Source organism: Ovis aries, chromosome 3 (assembly GCF_016772045.2).
Source record: "Ovis aries strain OAR_USU_Benz2616 breed Rambouillet chromosome 3, ARS-UI_Ramb_v3.0, whole genome shotgun sequence".
NCBI lineage: Eukaryota > Metazoa > Chordata > Mammalia > Artiodactyla > Bovidae > Ovis > Ovis aries.
The window spans coordinates 220,242,236-220,267,371 of NC_056056.1; the positions used below are offsets into that span (position 1 = coordinate 220,242,236).

Here is a 25,136-nt window from a genome sequence, read left to right on the forward strand (position 1 = left end):
AGAACACAATATATTAGTTAAAAACACCATCACTTACTCAATCAACAAACACCTGCTGAGTACAAAACAGTGCGGAGGACACGAACAAAGGTGAGGCGCCCTTTCCTGGCCTGTAGGGGCCGCACACGGGTCAGCTAGGCTGTTGCTCGAGGGCTCAGGGAAGGGCTATGGCGGGAGAGGGTGCGGCGCCGCTGCTGCTGCTGGGGCCGCAGACCGCGTTGCGCTGGCGCTCTGAGTCTTGAAGCCTGGACAGTCAGGCTCACAGGGTTCGAAGAGCAGAGGGTGGGGGAGGAGGACTGGCTGGAGGAATCTGGCCCTGCGATGGGGGCAGGTGCAGGAGCCTCAGCACGGGCGTGACGTGTGCGGAGGCGTGATCTGGGGAGATGCAGACGGTGATGGCAGAGCTGGGATGGAGGCAGGACTCGGGAGGTGGGGGCCGGGGCTGTGTTCCTCGAGACCTTAGCTGACCAGGGCCCTCACTGAGAAATGGCAGGGACTCTGAAATCAGGGAAGCACGTCAGAGCCAGTGACAAGGAAAAGAGGGGCTGAGTAAAATAGATGTTAAATTCTTTTTCAGAGTGGTTGAAACTATGTTGGCAAGCTGAGAGCACCCAAAACATTTTTTTTTTTTTAACAAAACCTACACAGCTTAGTATTTTCTCAAATATCAATTCCCTGATGGTCCAGTGGTTAAGAATCCACCTTACATGGCAGGAGATGCGGGTCCGATCCCTGGTTGGGGAACGAAGACCGCATGTGCTGCGGGGCAACTAAGCCCACACGGTGTAACTGGAGAGTCTGGGTACCGCACCGAAAGAGCTCACATGGCCCAACTGAGACGTGACGCAGCAGGTAAATAAGTAAAAATATTTTAGAAAGAAATTCCATCTGGGTGTGCATCTCAACAAGGACATCCACGCAGAAAAAGAGGCTCCTGCGCTTCACTCCAACACACAGAAAAATCTCTTTAATTCTAAAAGAAGACTCTGCGAGAGCAAATCCAAGTTTCCTGAGACTATAGAGCTTATTTATTAAAGATGTAAAATAATGCAAAACATAGCTTGATGACACTCAAAGTTCACGTTTCTGTAACAGATGCCCTGGGGATCACTGGCATCTTAACCCCTATGTGCTCCTTCGCAAGATGGAGCATGTATCAAAGAACAGCTCGGAATGCCAGGAAGTGGAGAGGAAGGTTTCCAGCAACGGGAATAGCAGCTTCTAAAGAGAAGGAGCCAAGAGCCGTGTTTCTCCAACCACAGCTGCAGAGCTGCTTTCCACGGGCCCTGCGTCTCTGGCTCGCGCGGCCGAGACGCCGAGGAAGAGGATAATCAGCTCCATTTCATCGGCAGGGTAAATTGCCAACTTGGTATTAAAATTTAGTAATAAAATCAAATGCATATGCTAATCTCAGTATTATTTAGAAAAGTCTATTTTGGATCTAGAAAAGAATAATCTACATATAATTATAAATAACAGAGATGTTTATCATCAAGAGGTCTTTGAGAAGAAACAAGCAACTGAGCGATGGATCCTTATTAAGGTTTCAACTCGTAAAAAAGTTGATCACCCCATTGACAGGTGGACTACAGAAATTCCACAGCCCTTGTGGTGTTTACGAAAGTATCAGGCCTAACTGCATTTTAACAAGAGTCTCTTGTAATCATTTAGTTGATTATTTATCTGGTGCTATTTTTCGTGATTTATTCACTGAATGCATTTGAATTCATGTTCAGCTGGAAATAGATTTAGTGAGATGAGACCCTATTTAAGGAAGAAGAGGATACAGGCATTTGAGGATGAAATGGTCCTTCTTTTCTCTCTACAAACACACACACACATCCACACTCATACACTTACATGTACATACATATACATACATGTATACATATACATGCATATACACATAGGCAATAGAACACTATCCTCTAAAATTTTAAGGGAAAATGACTTGCTCTCTAGGAGTCTATGTTCCAGCAAGCTAACAATCTGTACAAAGGAAAACAAAAAACATTTTCAGACAAAGAACTGAGAAAATTGTTTTCCTGTCCCCCTTTTTCTTAGGAAAATACTCCAGCAAAATAAGAATGCAAGTTCAGAAATAAAAAGACGTGGGCATAAGCAACAGGGGCTCTGACCCTGGACAGTCTGGGAGGCTCCTGGTGGTGACCTGAAGCAGGGCGTGAGGAGCCAAGCTCTCGGGCGGAGTGAGCCCACGGGAAATCGGAGGGAGCAGACAACTAGGGGGCAGACGCTGGGGGGGCTGAAGGCTGACGATGCTGAACTCCAGAAGACACTGAACCCCACTTTAGAAATCAGCGATGGGTAAAGAAATCACCCTACTCTCTTTGTTCTAGGAAGTAGTTTACAGCAGAGTTTACAGCATTTCATAGTAATGACTCTGTACATATTCATTTACAGCCTTTCCGCAAATGGCTTGAGGTGGACACAGAGGCCCAGGGGTAGAGCCGCTGAGAAGAAAGTTAATTTTCATTCATTGCTTGGACACTGAATACTATGAATTATGGACACGTACACAGCCATAATTCTGAAATGCTGTTTAATGGCATTTGAGTTTTATAATCAACCTGTGAATCAAGCAGAGAGGATCTGGTTGCGGCTGCAGGCCATGTAAAAGCTAACCAGCTTTTGCAAAAAAAAAAAAATCACAGCTGACAAAAGGTGGGACACGGAGAGAAAAGGTGGCAGAAAGGGGGTAGCGGGGCTCCGTGCCTAAGAGCTTGGAAGGGCCACTCTCATCCTTACGATAAGAAGGAAGCCAAACAGACTGAAAACCAATGGCCTTTCTTGGTCCCATCAGAAAACTGAGGTCACAGGGCAAAACATTACCTCCAAATTTGGAGAGATGGGTGAACACAGAGAATCACAGCCAAGAGCTGCTTTTCTGGAACAAAGACCTTTGGAGCTGTAAGCCAGCAGGAACACAGAAGTGGTAACTTGGGCAATACTAGAAAATCAAAGACAAAGAGAAGATCTTTACAGAAGCCAGAGAGGGCAGAAAATTTTATTTGCAGAGGAACAAAGATAAGAATTACATGGGGTTTCTCATCAGAAATCATGCAAGTAAGAAGACAGTGGACTGAAATATTTAAAGTGTTGACAGGAAAAAAAATTACTAACCTAGAATACTATATTCGGTGAAACTTATCTTTCAAAAGTGAAGGAGAAATAAATACCTTCTCTGACAAACAATCCCTGAGGGAATTCATCACAGCCACCCTGGCCTTCAAAAATGCTAAAACACACTCTTCTGAGAGAAAGAAAATCAAAGAGCCAGAAACATAGATCTACCTCAAGGAAGAAAGAGCATGGGAGAAGGAATAAATGAAGCTAAACTGATGTCTTTGAGGGACTTCCAGGCTGTCCAGTGGCTAAGACTTCATGCTCCCAATGCCAGGGGCCCAGGTTCAATCCCAGGTCAGGAAACTAGATCCCACACGTGGCAACTAAAGCTCTAGCATGTCGAAACAAAGATGGAAGATCCCAAGTACCACCACGAGGACCTGGCACAGCCAGATAAATACATAAATATTCTAAAAATAATAATATTTTTATCTTTCTTATTCTTAGTTGGTCTAATAAACCACTGTTTGCTCAACGTTACAATAACAATGTATTGGGAGATTTTAGCAAATGGACAGGTGAGGTGGATAACAGCAATGTTATAAGGCAGAGGTCCCTAACCTTTTAGGAACCAGGGGCCAGTTTTGTGGGAGACAGTTCTTCCGCTGATGATGGGGGGCGGCATGGTTCAGGAGGTAATGCGAGTGATGCAGAGCAGCAGGTGAAGCTTTGCTAGCTGGCCCGCTGCTCAACTCCTGCTGTGCGATCTGGTTCCTAACAGGCCACGGCCCAGTACCCGTCTGTGGCCCAGGTGTTGAGGACCCCTAAGGAACAGCAGACAGGACTTGGGAACACTTAGTCTGTAATAAGGTGCTTGCACCTCCCGTGAAGCAGTGATGTGTTACTTGACGTGGGACTGAGGCTAGTTGTCCACTTGGGCTGCAAATTCTAGAGCAACTGCTCACATTTTTTAGTGGGAAGGGAGGGAATGCTAATATCCTCACCTCACGAAGAGAGGAACGTGAGATGCAGGTGCTCAGTCATAGGACTGCCAGCCTGCACAGCTATGGGACGTGGCAACTTAGAAACTGCATGTGGAAGCAGTTTGAGGAGGGGCAATCAAATGAATTGTTTTGATTCAAAATTACAAGAGGATAAAGCTTGCAGTTCAAGGGACCCCAAAGCACATAACTAGTTTGCTTCTTCCTAAAGTGACAGAAGAAGGAGTTTTTAAAAGGTGTCAAACAGTGGTTCTCAGGGTGCTCTGATCCAGCAGCATCAGCATCACTCAGGACCTTGTTAGGAATGCAGATTCCCAGGGCCCAGGCTAAGTCAGAGAGCCTGAGGGAGGGGCCCAGCAAGCTGGGTTTCAGATGAACAAAAATAACTTTAGTGTAAATGTATACCAAATACTGCATGGAACATACACTAAAAAAAACAAAACAAAACAAAACAAAAACTGTTTATCTGAAACTTAACATAGCATTTTATGTCTTACCTGGCAACCTGAGTCCCTGGGAAATCTGACGAGCCCAAAAGAAAAGTTTTAAAGATTCTGACACTGGGAGTCTTCCAAGGAAACTACCTGCCAGATTACCCTGCCAAAGCAGTTCAACCAAAGTTGACTAGCTCTATGTATCTGTGCAGCTCTATGTATCTGCTTCTTAGTATCTCACTCATTAGGGGCATATTTTTGAGGGAAATGTCTAACATGGAAGATGGGAGGAAAAAGCAACACTGAGGAGAGAAGTGACATTTCTCAAGTGAAGAAAACTTAAAAAAAAAATCTATTGTTAATAGTTTCAGAGGAATGAACCAGTATATCCATGAAACAAGAACAGGATACTATAGAAAAGGAATATTCTGAGAATTTAAAACATGCACTGGTAATTAAAAATATGAAAAGTACTATTAGCAGGGATAAAAATCTCAAAAGAAGGGTTGCAAACTAAAATTGAGAAAATCTCCCAGAAGGTGGAGCAAGAAGAAAAAGGGATGGAGGACAGGAAAGGTTTAAAATACTGGGAGACACTTTAAGTGGCTCACTAGTCAATAACAGTAGGAGGCTCAGAAAGAAACAAACAGGAGAGGAGCTCGTTAATGAAACAAATCAAGAAAATTTCTGAGTTGAGGAACATGAAAAGGCACATCCGAGAAGATGAAGCTGACAGATCAGCTGAGGTTGTCTGAACACACTAGAAAGAGATTTCACAAATGGGAGTGAACTGGGGTTTAATTAATGATAAGAAGTACATAGAAACAAAGCAAACAGAAAAAATAATGATTAACTCCAGGGAAAACAACACACTACACAGGAAAAGAAAAGCGATCATTTCGTCACAGAAATATAAACCCTGAACACCCAACTACAGCAAAATGTTGACACGGCGACATGGGGAGCCCATGGGGGTAAATGTGCGTGGGTTTCCATGGGGCGGGGGAGGCTGGGAGGGGAGGGGTTGGTGACTATGCGATGGGTGAAAAGGAGTTAAACCCACAGTTTCCTGATAGGAAGCCGATAGACACTGCCTTAAAAGTGAAAATAAGTAGCTATTTAACTTTGTCACTTAAGACTATTAACTTAAGTACCAAAAATAGGCATTTAAAGCATTGGAAGTTATTGGCTCTAGGGAGGAGAAGGTGGGGGTGGGGGACATCAGGGCAGAGAGCTGCTGTTTTTAATAAGCCTTGAAGGATGACTTGACTCCTGCCCAAGTGTATGAATAACATGGGTGAAAGGAAAGTAATGTGAAAAAAAAAAAGATGATTGTGCTGCTGGACACACCCGCAGGAAAATTATATATTTGTCAAGTTGCTTTCTGTTTGCTTTGGGTTGACTCAAACCCATTAGATCACAGCCCGACCAGAGGATTATTAGAAGGCTCATTCTTTTTGTTTTTCAATTGAGCCACACTGGCTTATAAATGTTCTGGGAGTACATTATAGTTTTACTTCTGAACACAGGTTGAAACTCAATTTTTGGTGGCATGGGGGTTACTTCGATGCCGAAAGGCTGTTTGAGTGGACAGAGAAGGAAAAATTCATGAAAGTGACATGACCAGCCTGATATTCAGCGCTGTGAGAACCATAGTTAACTTGCTCAAAGGAAACCTGTTTAGAAGATCAATCAGCTCCTCTTCCTTCAGACAACAGCCACACTCCTGCAGCAGCTTCCGCAGCCGGCCCAGGGATATGTAGCCAGTTTGGGATTTATCTAGTTTGGCGAGCGCTTTGCTGATATCTTGATCGTGGTCCTTAAGTTTATCCCTGAAAGAGAATACATTTGAGACACACACACTCCAGCAGGGAAAACCAATAATTTCTTTGGAGCAAGAGCTCCATGATCATTCTAATGGGATGATCTGATGATTCATCTACCAGCTAATCTTGAAGATGCTTTGCACCCTTGGTGCACTACATACATTGAAAGGTACTCTGGAAAAAAAATCATCATTATCATTTTTTAATTATTCTTATCAGCAAAACTATGTTAGAGAAATTACAACCTTGGCTTTATACTAGAATGAGTATTTTAAAAACGGAGTGAAGCATTTAAAAATACAGTGATTCATGGGAAATATACCTCCATTCTCCCCGACGAAGCCTCGGTGGGTGCCTGTCATGTGCCAGGCACTGCTCTAGGTGTCAGAGCGGCCACTCTAGCAGAATTTCCATTCCAGGTGGGGCAAGGCTGATGATAAACAGAAGACATCAATGCCCTGTACGATGGGTCAGTGGGATGGCTGAGCGCTGGCGAGCAGGGCTAGGAATGTTCACAGTGGACCGGGCTGCAACCCCCAGTAGTGGGTGCAAGTGGGCCTCACTGGGGAGGCAACAGTTGAGCAGAGATGGCAGCTGAAGGACTCAGCTGGGATTTAGCCCCCTGCAGCCCTCTCTGGGCCCAGGGATAGCCAGTGCCAAGGCCCTGAAGCAGGAGTGGGACTAAGGACGCCGGAGAGCCTGGGCCCCGTCGGTGAGCACTGGGGGTGCAGGGGTCCGAGGAGCCCTTGCCTGCTGCCAGGTCCTTTGCTGTGAAGAAGCGCAGCCATCCTTTGTGTGGATCAGCTGGCAAGCCAGGACCTATGCCGCCTTCATGCTCCATCTCCCATCCTTTCTTCTTGCCAAGGGAGGCGGGTAACTGTCATCCCATTTTATAGGAAGGGGGCAGCGTCCTCCCATGTGGATTCCGGGCTGGCCAGCTGTCCCTCGCAGGGACACAGGGACGACATCTAGCTGTAGCTCCTGCTTTAGTTCGAGGGCTCATTTCCTTGGGAATGTGTTCAAGCTTCTGATTCCGTCTTTCGGGAAAATTCTTCCCAGACTTAACAGAAATTATTGGTAAGGGAATAAAGACATGTGGACATCTTTGAGAATGAGCTGTCTCGCTCCGGACCTACGGGGCATGGAGTCTATTCTATAACTCCGACTTACCTAGGTCTCCAGAAAGCTCTCCCTACTACCCTGAACACCGTGCCGATGTGACTCCAGCTCGGCGGTGAGCTTCTTAGTAGGGGAAAAGAGGAAGCCAGAAACTCAAAACTCGAAATCTTCTCTGGTAATTGTCTATCACCCAAGATACGTATTATGGATTGTTCCTGTCATCAGACGCTAGGTTGTGTCCGACACTGTATGACCCCAGCATGCCAGGCTTCTCTGTCCTCTGCTGTCTCTTGGAGTTTTCTCCATTGAGAAAACTGTCCATTGAATCGGTGGCGCTATCCAACCAGCTCATCCTATGCCACTCTTTTCTCTTTTTGCCTTCCCCTTTGTGGATACATACCCACAAATAGGTTCCTTGAGTGTGCCTGGTAAAAAAATTTTCCATAGCAACAGAAAAGTCAGAGATCAGGAGAGCAAAGTCTGAGAGTATATTGGGGTGGGGGAGGCAAGGACGCTGAGGCCGTGCGGGTCACCGTCTCCCTTCCCCAACTGGCCCCCGGTTCCGAGTTGGCCGATGTGTGCCTCTAAGAAGCTGACACAAATGAGCTGCGCTAACTGTCCGAGGATGTGTGTCGAGAGGCAACTGCCTGGATTCCCGCACAGGTGTACTCTGAATTCAGTCCCATGTTACGAACTGGTTACTCCTCATCACAACTATTACATTCCACTTAATCCTTCAAAAAGGGAAGCAAATGAAGGTATAAAAAAAATCAGAACTTTTTTGGAGATACATATTTTTAGAGAATTGAGGCGTTGAGCCTTTCTTGGACTGGTTTCCAGGCAATAATCACCTCCCTTGCAGAGTAAGTCTGTGCACACAGTGAGTGAGGATTCGGGCCTGGGATCCAGCCAGCTGCCCAACAGAACCAGTGGCAGCTGACGCAGCGTCTGGGCCCCAGTCTGGACGCGAGACGGGAGCCCCACGAGGGTGGGGCCACAGAGCCCCCCGGCCCGCGGCCAGGCCGGCATGGGGGGAAGAGCCCTGGGTGACCCGGCCGGTTTTGCTCCTGAGCCTCTCAGTTCACATCTCAGAACCGCCAGCTGCGCTTCTGTGGCTCGTTTACTGATGCTGCCCTGACCCTGGATCTTCAACTCAGACTTGGGCCCCAAAAGAGCAAGGCCTGGAAAATAAATACGGGCTTGAGAAAGGACTCTTCTGAATCTTAAAAATGTATTCAGGCCACTTTAAACAAAGTTGATTCACTTAAATTTAAGAAGCAAACGTGAAATTACAGTCCCTTTGGTGAGCACGACTCCTGTCTGTGAATCTTATCAGGGTCCGGTATAAAGGAGGAGGTTGAAAGTCCGGGAAACGCTGCATTCCGAAGGGTTCTCTGGAAGACCCACTGACACCAAAGTTGAAAAGCGGGCTAACCTGAAGGGCAAAGTGACTCGACAGCTTCACAGTGTGACGTCCTTGAGAAAACAGGGGCCGGTCGGGAACTTTTATGGACCGGGCTTGTGTTCTTGGGTAGGAGAGCATGACGGCACGGCACTGGCCGAGCTTGGCGCTGTGAAGACATGAGGGGCATCGTCCACTGGCTCGGAGCGCTCCCGGCCACGGACCCACACGTGCCCAGTAAACGGGAGCGGGAAGAGAAAGTGTGTGGGCATCGCCAAGGACGCGCGGCTCCTCTCCGAGCCTCATTACTCACAAGCGGCAGGAGGGGAGGGAAGGGGGCACACGCGTGGGTAATGAGGCCAGCCCTGTCTGGGAAAGATAAATTCCACTTTTTCACTCGTTTTATGGCATATGTGATTTATGCCAATCTTGCGCATAGTTTTACTTGAAATTTCACCAACTCAATTCTCTGCCTCTGGGCTTTATAACTTAGCAACTTGGGCGTAACTCGGGTGCGTTCAACAGGCCTTTCTCTTAAACCCCATTCAGCCATCACATCCCATCTCTGTGTCCTTGGAGTGCTTCTCTCCTCCGGGGGATTCTTTAGCTCATTCACTCATTCGGAGATGGTGTGGACAGAGAGCTGCAGTGGCAGACGGCAGACGGACACACACGCAGATGAGAGCGCCGTGGAGCCGCCCAGGACCGGGACTGACGCGGGGTCTGTTTCATCTCACGTCATGTCAAATGTGGCAACATTTTCTCCCGCGTTTAACTTTTTATTGCTGCACAATTGACATATAACATCGTGTCGGTTTCAGGTGCCCAAGATAATGACAACGTCATATACACTGTGACACGGTGTGTGGATAAGTGTAAGGACGTAAGGTGTAAGGATAAGTGGAGATACTGTTCGTCACCATCCATAGGATGAGAACGTTTGAAGATTTACTCTTTCAAACACACCGCACAGTACTACTAACTACGCTCACCTTACTGTGCTCACGTCCCCAGGACTTACCTTATCATAACTGCAAGCTGCGCTTCTGGACCCCTTCACCCCCTCTGACACTCCCCCCCCAACCTCTGCAACAGCCCATCTATTTTCTGGATCTACAAGCTTGCTCTGGTTGTTGTCGTTTTAAGGTTCCACGTACGAGTGAGACTACCTGTTCTTGTCTTCCTTTGACTGATCTATCTCACCTGGCATAGTGCCCTCAAGATCCATGCATGATATCACCACTGGCGAGATTTCATTCTTTTTTATGGCTGAATAATATTCCATTGTGTGTGTAGATACATATTCATACACACACACACACACACACACACACATTTTCTTTATCCATTCTTTAAACATTTTAAAATGTGGCCTTAGTGACTAGTTTTAAGCTTTGAAAAGAACCATGCACAGTCTAACCATCCAAATACAACACGATGCCTTCTGCACAGCATCTTCTGGTCCTCGTGGGCAGGCATGTATGTTTGGTGTGGTTACCATCAAGGCACACAGACTGTTTAAAATTTCATTGCCCACCAGTCTTCCATCACAAACACTCCCACAGGCTCCATGATGATGACTATAACTGGCACATACCACCTCATCTTCCTTGCAGCCGTGTTCTCTACAAGCTAGGGTATTCCTCTGCAATGGACAGGTGTCTACTTTGTTGCTGCTGTTGAAGACACAAGTCATACCTTGGACCTGCTGAACTCCTCTGAATTATTTCTGTGGGATAAATACTCCAAGGTTGAACTGCTGAGTTTAAGAATGTGTCCTTTCATGCACTCACTGGACAAGTCCTCACTGAGAGCCTGCTAGGTGTCGAGCACTGTTCTAAACCAAGGGGAGACAGGCGTGTCCTGGGCCCTGCATTCCAGTTTCCCAGAGGAGGGGCCAGGGGTGTATGTTAGTACAGACCTAAAAGCTTCAGTTCTCAAGTTCAGTTCAGTCACTCAATCGCGACTCTTTGCAACCCCATGAACCACAGCACGCCAGGCCTCCCTGTCCATCACCAACTCCCAGAGTTCACCCAAACCCATGTCCATCGAGTCGATGATGCCATCCAACCATCTCATCCTCTGTCGTCCCCTTCTCTTCTTGTCCTCAATCTTTCCCAGCATCAGGGTCTTTTCCAATAAGTCAGCTCTTCGCATCAAATTATTGGAGTTTCAGCCTCAACATCAGTCCTTCCAATGAACACCCAGGACTGATCTCCTTTAGGATGGACTGGTTGGATCTCCTTGCTATCCAAGGGACTCTCAAGCATCTTCTCCAACACCACAGTTCAAAAGCATCAATTCTTCTGCCCTCAGCTTTCTTGATAGTCCAACTCTCACATCCATACATGACCACTGGAAAAACCATAGCCTTGACTAGACGGACCTTTGTTGGCAAAGTAATGTCTCTGCTTTTTAACGTGCTGTCTAGGTTGGTCATAGCTTTCCTTCCAAGGAGTAAGCGTCTCTTAATTTCATGGCTGCAATCGTCATCTGCAGTGATTCTGCAGCCCAAGGGTGACCTATCGAATGTGAATGAGCTGAGAGTGTGGCTGGGTAGGGCTGGGTAGGATTATAGTTCTCTAACTCCATCATGGCTCTGTTTTGCTGCTGTTCTTCAGTTGCTAAGTCGTGTTCAGCTCTTTGCGATCCCATGGACTGAAGCACACCAGGCTTCCCTGTCCTTCACCACCTCCTGGAGTTTGCTCAGGCTTGTGTCGATTGAGTTGGTGATGCCATCCAACCATCTCATTCTCTGTCATCCCTTTTTCTTCTGCCTGCAGTCTTTCCCAGCATTCAGGGTCTTTTCCAACGAGTTGGCTCTTTGAGTCAAGTGGCCAAAGTACTGGAGCTTCATCTTCAGCATCATTCATCCTTCCAATGAATATTCAGGATTGATTGCCTTTAGAACTGACTGGTTTGATAGCCTTGCAGTCCAAGGGACTCTCAATAGTCTTGTCCAGCACCACAGTTCAAAAGCATCAGTTCTTCAGTGCTCATTCTTCTGTAGGGTCCAATTCTTATATCCATACACGATTACTGGAAACACCATAGCTTTGACTTTACAGACGTTTGTTGGCAAAGCAATGTCTGCTTTTTAATACACTGTCTAGGTTTGTCATAGCTTTTCTTTCAAGGAGCAAGCATCTTTCAATTTCCTGGCTGCAGTCACTGTCTGAAGTGGTTTTAGAGCCCAAGAAAATAAAGTCTGTCACTGTTTCCACGGCTCTGCGACTTAACACTAGTTTCTAGAATCTACAGGGGCTCTGTAGGTGGCTCAGTGGCAAAGAATTTGTCTGCCAGGACAGGAGACGCTGGTTCCATCCTTGGGTCGGCAAGATCCCCTGGAGAAGGAAATGGCAACCTGCTCCAGTATCCTTGCCTGGAGAATTCCATGGGCGGAGGAGCCTGGTGGCCTGCCATCCATGGGGTCACAAAAGAGCCGGACATGACTGAGCACGCACACGCACTAGAATCTACAGCAGTGAACGAGTGTGATAGTTTCACGGCAGCACTGCCAGCCCCGGGAGGGACAGGCTCAGAACAACCAGGGTCAGTGTGGGACAGACACCGGCCCCCGCGAGGCGCTCGCCGGCTCACCTGGCCGCTGCGGCCTTCTCCGTGCTCTGCTGCAGCTCCTTCAGCTCTTCTTGCACCTGCTGAGGCTTCGTGAAATGACCCATGAAGTTCAAGTACTCCTCCACGAAGGGCCGGTGAACGTCTGCTGAGTAGTTAATCCCCAGTTTCTGCAAAAATTCTTGGTAAGTGATGTGCCCTCTTCCCTCACTGTCGTACCTTTAAAGACAAGCACAAAACTCTCAGCTGTAGCCGCCGAGGGGGCATGCGCAGGGCTTTAACCCCGTCTACACTCCATCTGCCTGGTTCCTCACACCCTAGGTTCCTGCAGTACTGGCCTCCCTGAGGGAGTCAGATGTGCTGGAGCTCAGGGCCCACCCAGGCCTGATCTGAATCTGTTTTTAACAAGATCCCCAGGCCATCCATATGCTCATCAACATTCCATTGAAACCCACTGCTCCAGTCAACAGGAGGATCACCTCATTCGAGGTGGTCTTGGTTCACCCCATAAGAGCAGCCGGATTCACCCACCAGCTTTTGGTAGAAAGATGACCGTGACTACGGAAATGAAAATGAACCCTTCTGCTCATTCAGGGGTCTTTTACTGAGCACCTCCACAAAAGAAGAACTATGCTAAGGTTCAGAAGAAAAATCCGACAAAAAAAAAATAGCACATTCAGTCTTAATACTCAAATAAATGAACGCCCCTTGATTCCAGCTCCCCATTTCCTCTTTGAAGAGATGCCAATTACACACAACCAACGAGAGAGGCGAGGAAGGAAAACAAGATAAGAATTACGCTGCGTACCTTTTATGCCATTTTCTATTATTGGGATTTTTCTGAATTATAATTCATTTTTTTAAGAAAAAAGCATAATGGAGGGTTTTTATCTCCCCAACATTATTCAAATAGAATAGAAAGAATTACTTCAATAAAAAGTTTTAAGGCAAGTTTTCAATTTTCTTTAAAGAAAAGCATTTATTCTTGCAGAAGAGCTTGGTCCTCTTCTCTAACTGGTAAAGACAGCATTTTGTCAAGGTGATTTTTTTTCTCAGATGAACTCAGTGTTTTGAGGACCAAATATTTACATGGAGCTGGGGTGCAACGCTCCAGCTGGCTGCTGTTTGGGGCTTTGTCGGCCGCAGCGTCAACGCAGCCAGCTCTCCTGTGCGAAGCAGGGCCCCTCTCTGTGCTCAGCCCACCCGACATGGTAGGACTACAGAATCACATGCTCCCTGGGTCCTCTGTGACCCTTTCGACTGAGTGATGACAAGGAAAATGGGTTTATTTACCTGACTTTCTTGTCTCTCCAGGGGAGCAGCGGTGGGTGGAGGATGTGGGGTAAGAAGCCCCCAAGGTGGGTGCTAGCCCAAGGTCCCCTGTCCACTCCCTTCTCTGCACTCACAGGCCTGCAGACCCCACCTCCACCTCCTTCCCAGCACCCAGGCCTGTTTTCATCAGGTACTCTGTCCAAGAAGGTGAGGAGTGTTCCCTCCTGTGACTAAGAGGCAGGGAGAGTGGTGAGGTCTAACACCAGCGAGGTCCTCCCATCACTGCCTCCCCACCGTCTGCGCTTGGGTTCCTTGCCTGCACCTGTGAGCATGGGGGTGGGGGGTTCTCACACCTGCAGGCGGAGATCAGCGCCTGACTGCTGGCACTGTTACTGAGGATTTGGGAGAAACTTCCAGACCTTTCTCAGTTCAGTTCAGTTCAGTCGCTCAGTCGTGTCTGACTCTTTGCGACCCCATGGACTGCAACATGCCAGGCCTCCCTGTCCATCACCAACTCCCGGAACTTGCTCAGACTCATGCCCATCGAATCAGTGATGCCATCCAACCATCTCATTCTCTCCTCCCGCCTTCAATCTTTCCCAGCATCAGGGTCTTTTCCAAGGAGTCAGGTGGCCAAAGTATTGGAGCTTCAGCCTCAGCATCAGTCCTTCCGATGAATATTCAGGACTGATTTCCTTCAGGATGGACTGGTTGGATCTCCTTGAAGTCCAAGGGACTCTCAAGAGTCTTCTCCAGCACCACAGTTTGAAAGCATCAGTTCTTCAGTGCTCAGCTCTCTTTATGGTCCAACTCTCACGTCTGTACATGGCTACTGGGAAAACCATAGCTTTGACTAGACGGACTAATAGCTTTGACTAACTAGCTTTGTTAGCAAAGTAATGTGTCTGCTTTTTAATATGATGTCTAGGTTGGTCATAGCTTTTCTTCCAAGGAGCAAGCATCTTTTAATTTCATGGCTGCAGTCACCATTTGCAGTGATTTTGGAGCCCCCCAAAATAAAGTCTATCACTGTTTCCATTGTTTCCCCATCTATTTGCCATGAAGTGATGGGACCAGATGCCATGATCTTCATTTTCTGAATGTTGGGTTTTAAGCCAACTTTTTCACTCTCCTCTTTTACTTTCATCAGGAGGCTCTTTAGTTCTTCACTGTCTGCCATAAGCGTGGTATCATCTGCATATCTGAGGTTACTGATATTTCTCCCAGCAATTTTGATTCTAGCTTGTGCTCCATCCAGCCCAGCATTTCTCATGATATACTCTGCATAGAAGTTAAATAAGCAGGGTGACAATATACAGCCATGACGTACTCCTTTCCCGATTTGAAACCAGTCTGTTGTTCCATGTCCAGTTCTAACTGTTGCTTCTTGACCCGCATACAGATTTCTCAGGAGGCAGATAAGGTGGTCTGGTATTCCCATCTCTTTAAGAGTTTTCCACAGTGTGTTGTAATCCACACAATCAAAGTCTTTGGCATAGTGGCATCTGTTATTCGTACAGCCTTAGGGCTTGCAACCCTCCCAAAATACCATTCGACCTTCATTCGATGAATTTTCTAAAATAGAACGAAGTGGCCCACCCACTAGAGGAGGCCCACGGGGGCTCTGATTCCTGGGCTTGTGTGTGCATGTTTAGTCACCCAGTCTGCCCGACTCTTCGAGACCCCATGGACTGCAGCCCACCAGGCTCCTCTGTCCATGCGATTTCCCAGGCAAGAACACTGGAGTGGGTTTCTTACTACAGATCTTCCCGACCCAGGGATTGACATGCATGTCCTGCATTGACAGGCGGATCTTTACCACTAGTGCTCCCGGGAAGCCTTACCTGGCTTTCTATTCCAGGTGGCAGGAAGGGCTGGTGCTGCTAGCAAATGGCTGCCCATACTGCTGGTGACCAGGCAGCTGCGAAGGGGGCGTCTAGGTCTCCATCAGGGCACCTGGGAGGGGGAGGGGCTGCCATTTCTCAAGCTCCGAGGGCGACCCCTGGGCCGCGGTCCTACCCTGAGCCGTATCACATCTCTGCCAGCCCCATGCCACCAGATGCAGCTATGACTCACTCTAGAAAGACACCCCTGGAAGAAAGCTCCCCGAGGGCGCCCCACCCCAGGGGGAGGGCTCCTGAGAGAAGGGGCACAGACGACCGGCCCGGCAAGAAAGCCCCGGCCAGCAGGGCACCCGTCTGGAGCCTCTCTTTCTCTGGTCCTAAGGTCAAAGGACTGCACCTCTGCCGCCCCGGGGCCCTCCGGGCCGTGATGAGGACCGGGGGCAGGTGTGCTTGGGGAACTGGGACCAGGGCCACCCAAAGGCTCAAGCACGCCCTGCCTCCACGTCTCCCGCTCCAATCCGAATCTCCCCTCCTGGCTTGATGGGAAGCTTCCTGAGGAGAAACGTGCCTTGTTTTACCTTGGTGGGCAAACTCACAGCTTCCAGCAACCCACCCTGCAAACGCTTCCTTATCAATACCTGGTCACTGAGCAAGTGAACATGGAGCGTGCGTGTCCCTAAGGAAGGCCTGCCGTCCCCGCGGGGGACACTCGGGGGATTCCCAGCCACAAACTCTAAATCGTGACACTTGGACTGAATGAAAAGACACTTCTTAATCACTTCATTGATAAAGATCATACACAGTCTCTCCGCATCTCCAAGGAACAGAAGACCAGATTGCACAACCGCAACTAAAATATTGTTATGCATGTGAATAATAAGACAGTTAATTCAGCTTACATAACCTCACCCTTCATTACATAATCCTTTGTGTCACATTAAAAAAACATCAACTTGGTTATAAAGGTTGAATTTTAAAATGGTTCGGCAACAGATGCACCAGGAAAAATGTGCATATAAAGCAGAGGGCCCATAAAAACCCACATTTGCATGTGGCAATGGCCACTAATTTATGACATAATCAGATTACTGCCTGTCTGTTGCACACACAGCCGTTCGGTTGTACACACGGCGTGAATACATTCACATCGATCGCTGGGCTGAGAAAGTCTTACTCGTTCAGACTCGGTTTAGCGCTTGATTCTTACAGAAATGACAGAAGAACCTTCCAACACCACTGACCCCAGACTCAGAGCATCTGGTGTGAGCCCCACGGATGACCCAGGCTGGCAGCAGAAGGAGACGTGGTCCTGGGCAGCTCGGACATGTGGGTCCTCTCGGGGAACATCCATGGCGAGGGCAGCGTGACTGCTCGGAGAGCTGCCCTGCAGAGCGTGAAGTGTCCGGCTGCCTGAGGGTTGGTGCCCAGTGGGCACATTCACCCAGGCTGGCGGGGGGCACAGATCGGATACCATCTGCCTCGGCCCCACCCAGGGCCACAGTCTGGCCGTTACGCACCCCAGTAAGTGGCCGTCTGGCCTCGGATGCAGCCACGCCAGAGAAGGGAGACCCACTCCTTCTGGGACTGCCCAGCATTCCTGGTTCCAGAGGATGTCAGCTGCTAGAACACCCTTCGTGAAGGGCGAGGGGCCTACCGGGTTAGTCCTCGCCAAGCTGAGCCCCCTTTCATGTCCAGCTCTTCTAACTAGACTCCTGCCATCAGCTCGTCCCATTCAACCTTCTCTTTTTAAACAAGTTTTATTTATTTATTTTAATGTTTTGGCCACACTCTGTGGCATGTGGGATCTTAGTTCCCCCATCAGGGATGGAAGTGCACTCTCTGTATTGGAAGGCGGGGTCTTAACCCCTGGACCACCAGGGAAGTCCCAGTCCTTCCTTTCCTGAACTGTTCCTTCAGCCTTTCCAAATCCTTTCCCATCCCGGGGCTCTCCAGTCTAGCACAGCCCCTGGTAGGTTCTCTTGGCAGAGTCTAGGGAGACAACCCAAAGCTCCACGTGAGTCACACGTGTTCATGGGAGCCGATGCACAGGACACAGGGATTCTGTAACAGTCTTCGCTTTTCATCTTGGAATGCTGATGTACAGCGTATCTACCCAAACAAGAAATGTGCATAAATTGGGCATCATCTCCAGAACATTCTACCAGGTCTGCGTGACCAGCTGGTTGTACACAACAGACCTCTATAGTTAAATTTCCCAGGCTGCTGGCTGTCCTGCTTGAGTCGTCTGTGTGTTTTTATAACACACCGGCTTCGTAGTTTCCTGGCAAAGTTGGTTTTAGGTCCAAAATAACAGAAATCTACCCAAGGAAACTAGGCTACAGAAGGGGCTCAGAATGCTGAGCCCCCAGAAGGGAATGTCCCCCGGAGCCCTGGTCCTGGGGCTCCCTGTCCCCTCGGGCTCTGCTGACACAGGCAGCACCCTCCCCCTTCTGGGGGCCTCCCGCTCCCGCCCCCCAACTCTGGGCCACTCTGCTAGCTGGGATGCCCTCTCCCCGCTCTGGTTAATGACTGCTTATTTGGGGATTAGGGTCAGGCATCGCACACCGAGGGTCCCTCCTGGAACACCCACAGCTCAGGCTGCCCGGCTTCTCTCCCCTGGCATGTGGGTGCTGTCTTCCTGGCTGAGTCATGGGCAAGGGGCTGCCTTCATCTCTGAAACCCCCGAATCTGGCACTGGGCCTGCAATCTCGAAAGTTTCAGGAAATTCCTGCTCAATGATCGCCTCAGAGGAAGGAGTGAGCGAATGCACATTCATCCTGTAATGTATTCTCAGCCGTCTCTCTGAAACCAAACGTGTTGCTCCTGAAATCCTGGGCTGCAAGATCCTATCGCTTCACTTAGGAGGTTTCCTTTCACTAGGGCCTCCTCCAGGTTTGAGGGCTGTGTATCTTTAACCCTCGGTGAGCCAGGCTTGCTTAACAGGCACCTGCCCCACTCTGTCCGCCCCAAGAGGTCAGCGGGGGCCACAGCCCACCCATCCCTCGGCCATGGGCTGGGGGCAGAGGTGAGTCACTCTGGGCTGACCTGCTTCACTCTGCAGACCCCCGGGGACCCTGCTGAGGAATGAAGCCACCTCTGGAAGCCAGATCCCGGATCACCAGTTGGAAGAGAAGTGTCCAGAAGAGCTGCTAGACATGCTAGACTTCGGGTGAATAAGAACCGAAACATCCACGTGCCAAGTCACTGAGATCTGGGGCTTAATGCATTAATTTACTTCCGCGGTGTTAATGAGACCTTCCGGACGCCTCAAACCTCTAATAGAGTGCAGGTGCTTCGCTTAAGTGCTGGGTGAGCGGCGGGGGACGACAATTATTTTGTCTATATTCTCCACGTTTTCTAATTCTGCGTTTTCAAAAGAGCTGAATGCTATTTTCTTGATCACTTCCAGCTACCCAGTTTTGGGGATGGGCTTTCTTATTCTCACCAGTAGACCCCGGGAGCTGGCAGAAAGTGTCACACTGGCCCCAGCTGCTCCCACCTTGCCTGGGGTCCCCGTCACTCATGCTGGGTGGAAGAATGCCCCTCCCTTGTATGAGCAGCTGCGGGAGGCTCAGTGGCAGGGGGACCCTGGGCAGCCCAGTGCTGGCCGCCCCCTTGCCAGGCCACACCTTCTGCTTTGTGCAGCAGGCAGGTGGGGATGCGGAGGGAGGAGACCAGGGTGAGTGGTGTCGGCAAACACTGAACCGTGGAGAGGAGCAGGCCAGTGGAGGGAGGAGGGGGGAGGGTGAGCACGGTGAACCGAGGTCACAGAAATGCCCAGAAAATGGATGAGAAACCACACCATCGAGTTTGTCATGCCTACTGAGTGGGGCGCAGCTGCTTTCTTGCTGTTATCTTTTCCTTTTTCTTATGCTTTTTTGAAATTCAAAAACGCTTGCTCCAAAAAAGCTATGACCAACCTAGACAGCATATTAAAAAAACAGAGACATTACTTTGTCAACAAAGGTCCATCTAGTCAAGGCTATGGTTTTTCCAGTGGTCATGTATGGATGTGAGAGTTAGACTGTGAAGAAAGGTGAGCACCAAAGAATTGATGCTTTTGAACTGTGGTGTCAGAGAAGACTCTTGAGAGTCCTTTGGACTGCAAGGAGATCCAACCAGTCCATCCTAAAGGAGATCAGTCCTGGGTGTTCATTGGAAGCACTGATGCTGAAGCTGAAACTCCAATACTTTGGCCACCTGATGCCAAGAACTGACTCATTGAAAAAGACCCTGATGCTGGGAAAGATTAAAGGCACGAGGAGAAGGGGATGACAGAGGATGAGATGGTTGTGTGGCATCACCAACTCAATGGACATGAGTCTGAGTAAGCTCTGGGAGTTGGTGTTGGACAGGGAAGCCTGGCATGCTGCAGTCCAAGGGGTCGCAAAGAGTCAGACACTACTGAGCAACTGAACTGACTGATGCTTTTCTGGATTTTCCAAGTCTTCTAAAATGAATGTGCATTAATATTGCTATCAGAAAGTAATTGCAAATCTGTGTGATCTTTTTGCTACTGATTTTTATGCTTGTCTTTGCGAAGTAAAGATTTTATGCTTATCTTTGCCTCATTATACTGTTTGGTCACATGGCCATGCCATCCATGGGATAGCTGACTGAAGCTCAGAGAAGGTGAGCCACTGGTCCAAGGTCACACAGCTCACCCTGGGCTCCAGGGGACAAGGCACAGCCCTGCTCAGAGCACAGCCCTCAGCTGTGGGCTACTCAGCCACCTCAGGGTGGCCTCCTGATTTCTGCCCAAGCTCACCAGACAAGTCCAAGGAACCTCTGATCTCATCACTCAGCCTCTCTTTCCAGCTGCTACTGCTGTTTAGTCACTAAGCCATGTCCGACTTTTTGTGATTCCCATGGACTAGAGCCCTCCAGGCAGGAATACTGGAATGGGTTGCCATTTCTTTCTCCAGGGGATCTTCCCAACCCAGGGATCAAACTGTACTCTCCTGCCTTGTAGGTGGATTCTTTACTGCTGAGCCACCAGGGAAGCCCCTTTCTAGGCTGCTAAAGGCTAATTGTCACTTCCTAACTCTGTCACACCGATCACTTCCTTCCCAGTCCTCCAGGCTCCCCCCCAGGGAAGTTTACCCCGTCCTCTCACTTAGAACCCCAAGACAGCCCCAAATTCACCTCCGTGCTTCCCTCGCCTCTCTGGCAATTCATCCTCCTCCCTGTGGCCAGACTGATCTTTCTAGACTGTGGAAACCTGCCTTGATCTGTCCCTACTAAACACTTGGCCTTCAGGACAGAGTTCCCACCTTGTCCTTCCCTTCACGATGTGGTTCAGCTGATGCGCGGCTCCCCCAGGTGACCCCGCCGTCCTGGGGCGTGATCCCCCTTTGCCGCTTGGCTGGACATTCATCTGGTGGCTCTCAACCCTGTGTTTGTCCTTCTGCCTGTCTTGGGAGCTGTGTCCGTCGGAGGTGGGGAGAGGGCAAGGCCAGGCTGTTCCCAGGGGGTCCTGTTCAGCCCAGCGACTGAGATTCCAGCAGATTCCAAGAGGCATTGGGGGGTGGAGGCCACCTCCTGGTCTCCTGGAAATACCTTGTCTCCCCTTTGCCCTCCAGTCCCTGGTGGGGGGCAGCCCCTTGTCTCTGGGTAACCCTCTCCTTGCTCTTCCAGCCCTGGGGGGTGGACAGCAGCCTTCTGGCCTCTGAGTAACTCCACAGTCCCTTTCAGACTTCTGGTCCATCTGACATCTCTGTAATCAGTCTCTCCCTTAGGTCCCACTCGGCTGTAAATATGTGAGCAGCTTCTGTGGCCCCACCAGGACACTGTGGACACACTCCTGGGGCCCCCTCTGTCTCCATCGCCCCTTTTCCCACCCACCCTGGAGGTGACTCCGCATGTGGAGACGCCATTGTGGGCTCCCCACCTCTGCTCCTCTTTCCCTTTTCCCTGGACACACGTCCCGACTGTTTCTCCCAGCCTCCCTGGCTGGGGTACAGCCACATGCAGGGATTCTGGTCCACAGAGTCTGGGCAAAGTGACAGTCACATGTCCAGGCCCGGACCTTACAAAGCTGACCAGACGGTCCTCTGTGCTCATTCCCCTTCTCTGCTGCCAGACACGTAAGATCAGGGGATGGGGGGCGGGCTCCTGGTCCCCGAATGATTGTGGGCAGAGCGCTCCACCACCCACATTAAATTGCGACGTCCTTACCGGGGCAAGCCCCTGGGATGTCGGCCTTGTTTGTTATTACAGCTGACCCTGACCCTGACCGTGACCACTGGAGTTAACTTAGCAGAGCACAGCAAGGCCAGAGAAGTTAAGTAACTTGACAGGGGCCGCACCGCTGTGAAGGGGTGGAGGCAGGGGTCATGACCACGTGTCTGCAGAGCTCCCAGCCACTCACTGTCCACAGCGGACAGCCGGCTACACAAAGGTGGACGAAGTCCTCATCTCAGTTTGCAGCACAGGGTAGACATTGTGTATTTATAGAATAGTGGAAATACACGGATGAAGAAACTTTAGCGGAAAGTAATGGTGTGAGTCTCCCTTCCATCAACAGGGAAGCCTGCCTGTCTCCCATCAGGAAGAGGGCTAGGCGTGCCCCCCTTCCACAGGGAACCCCCAGGGACACCTGACTCTCATACCCCTCATCCCTAAGGCTGGCACCCAGCCTGGGGGCTCATCCCACCCCTCCCTGATGGAGACAGCCGTTCCCTTATGCCCCACACCCCCCATCAATCTCTCCTCTGAACGGCCTCCTGACTCATCTTCCTGAAGCAAGACTTGACCCACATTCGCAGCCACTCAGACTGCATTGTTCCAGATGTCCCGTTAGGATTGCCCGAAAGCGAGGACTGCACCGGGCGATCAGCCTCACCTTTCCTTCCTCAGCCTGGAGCCCAGGTATCGCTTGGAGAGCCCCTCGCCCATCTGCCTGCCCCATCTAGACCCTAGGAACCATTTCAGCATCACTCCTCCACATCCAGAGCACCTCTTTTCAGCTCCCTGTCTGCTGGACCTGTCCCTCCTCTGGCACTTATAACAGGCGACGCTCACACCAGTGTTGGGGGGGGGGTGGTGTTCGTGCCCACCAACAGCTCCTTAAATGTCAGAATGACACAGTCATCACTGCATCATCCGAAATGTCTACGTGGTGAGACCTCCATGCGTCTGCCCGCTGCGATCCCGTCCTTTGAGTCCTCAGGTGGACCCACTCACTCAGTCTGTTAAAAGGGAAAACGGGCAGGGAGACCAGACTCACCCTGGGTTGGAACTGATCTAGAAGAAAAATAAGGGTTTTGTAAGAACTTCACGATGCTTTTCTAAATTAGACACAAAACAGCCCACCTAATTCTAAACTCGGCCAACATTATAGCTTTCCACTTTAAACAGATGAAATGCTGAAGAAAAACTGCATGAGCTGCGCCATTGAGCTGGCCCCCAAGAGGACCTGCAGTACTGGGGTACGACCCTGGGGGCTGCCAGCGGCGACTAACATATAATGGAGGAGGAAGCAACTCAGAGACGGAGCTGGAACTCGGAAATGGACCATGTGGTTAGCGCACCTCGAAACTTAGACATCCACCCAGGGAACGTTGTGATGGGGGGCCTGGTTCAGAAATAGCTTAGTCTAAAGTACATTTTGAAAAATGTAGCCAATACTAGCTCCTAGTTTCAGTTTAAGACACCCTCGGGAAACTATTCCAAGTTGCCAGAAGTTTGGTTATTTTCTTCGAACAAATTACTAATCTATAAAACACTTGTGTAGCATCGATTTCCATCTCCGGGCAATGGGGAGACTGCGTTTCCCTTAACCCACTGCAGATCTGTCCACGGAGGTAGTTGTGTTAGAGAGGAGTCTTTGGGGAGTGACTTCATTCTCCGAAACAGTGAAAGGATGTGCTCAAATGCGCAGTTCCTGAGAAACGCAAAACCCTCACGTCCAGTGTTGGTGACAAGTGTTGACCTGGTTCCTGTGTTCCGAAAGGCCGGCCTGTTGGCCAAAGCTGCTTTCGGGGGTGAATAGGGCAGGTACAACCACAGAATAATGTTCCTGGCCCTGCCTGACCCCCGAGTTGTGATGAAAGCCCGGTGCTGAATTTGGCAGTCAGGAAGGAAGGGACAGTCTTCAGATGCCACTCACCTCATCCAGAGCTTTTCGAACTCTCTCGGCGTGAGGGGGATGTCAAAGCCGTACAGCGCGTTCTTCACGTCCCGTCGTCGAAGGATGCCATTGCCCTCGCTGTCGGTTTCTATAAAATTCTACAGTATTACAAGACAGCGTTTAGTAACATGTAAAATGCTCTCAGAGAGTATCTGGGACAGTCTAAGACTTCCCCTTACGCGCATCGCCTCCTGTCGACTTTTTTTAAGATTCCTTTTTTTTGATGGGGACTATTTTTAAAGTCTTTTATTGAATTTGCTAGAATATTGCTTCTGTTTTATGTTTTGGATTTTTGGCCACAAGGCAGGCGGACTCTTAGCCCCTTCACCATGAATGGAACCCACGCCCCCTGCATTGGAAGGTGAATCTTTAACCCCTGGACAACCAGGGAAGTCCCTAATTACTCTTTCGTATTCGTTCCAAATAAAGTCCTCATTCTGCTCAACAAGACAACAGAGCAAAACGTCAAGTGTTACATGCTAGAACAGGCTTGTTTCCGGGTAATGAGTGGTTTTGAGCGTGTGGCTGGGATTTTTTTTTCCTGAGCAACAATTTGGGTTCAAACACTGTTAGAACTAAGGGCCAACCAGAGCCCAGGAGGTGAGGTGTGGCCCACACTGTTTGAGGTTATCATCTCCACTTTTTGGAAAACTTGGCCTCCGGCGGTCAGAGGGAAAACAAGGGACAGGAGACTCTATAGTTGTTACGATGAGGTGACATGGTACCATTTTAACACCCCCAAGGGGTGCAAAAGGTCTCTGGGGATGTGCCAGGCATTTAAAGGACCACAGACTAGGAGAGCGGGTAATACAGGGCGTTGAACACTGTCTTAAACTTTCTGAACAATAGTTCATTCCTCCTCTTTCCAACACACTGTGCGGAAGACACACTGGGTTCACTTCCCAAGCCCTCTGCAAGCATCACACTTCATGGCGAAACCATGAAACGTTTTCTGGATGATTAAGAATCAGACAAGAATATCTCTATTGCTATTTAGCCTTGTACTGGAGGTGCAAGCCAGTGTAGTTAAGCAAGGTAAAACTGGTAAAAGGTATAACAACAGGGCAGGAAGAAATGCAACTGTCATTATTCACAAATGACATGACTGTATATACAGGTGTACAAGGAATCCACAAATAAAGTATTATAATAAGAGAAAGTGGCAATAAATCTGGATTCTATGAGAAGTGAAAGAGAAAGTTGCTCAGTCGTGTCTGACTCTCTGCAACCCAAGTGACTGCAGCCCACCAGGCTCCTCTGTCCACGGAGTTCCAGGCCAGAATACTGGAATGGGTAGCTGATCCCTTCTCCAGGGGATCTTCCCAACCCAGGGATCAAACTCAGGTCTCAAACCCAGGTCTCCCACATTGCAGACAGATTCTTTACCATCTGAGCTACCAGGGAAGCCCTGGGATTCTATATCAATAGGTAAAATCACTCACATTTT

The 25,136-nt window shown here is 49.3% G+C and overlaps 1 protein-coding gene across 4 annotated transcripts in view; it reads right to left on the minus strand.

Moving 5' to 3' along the window:
• EFCAB6 (EF-hand calcium binding domain 6) overlaps positions 1-25,136 on the minus strand; it is a 266,713-nt gene that overhangs the window by 52,733 nt on the left and 188,844 nt on the right. For 3 of the 4 annotated variants that reach the window (XM_042247852.1, XM_042247851.1, XM_060414285.1), the window contains exons 22-24: positions 23,669-23,787; positions 12,467-12,661; positions 6,196-6,351 (exon numbers count right to left, since the gene is read on the minus strand). In XM_042247852.1, coding sequence (XP_042103786.1) covers positions 6,196-6,351; positions 12,467-12,661; positions 23,669-23,787 — 470 coding nt within the window. The remainder of the gene's footprint in view (positions 1-6,195; positions 6,352-12,466; positions 12,662-23,668; positions 23,788-25,136) is intronic. The other variant, XM_042247853.1, reaches the window with a different exon arrangement.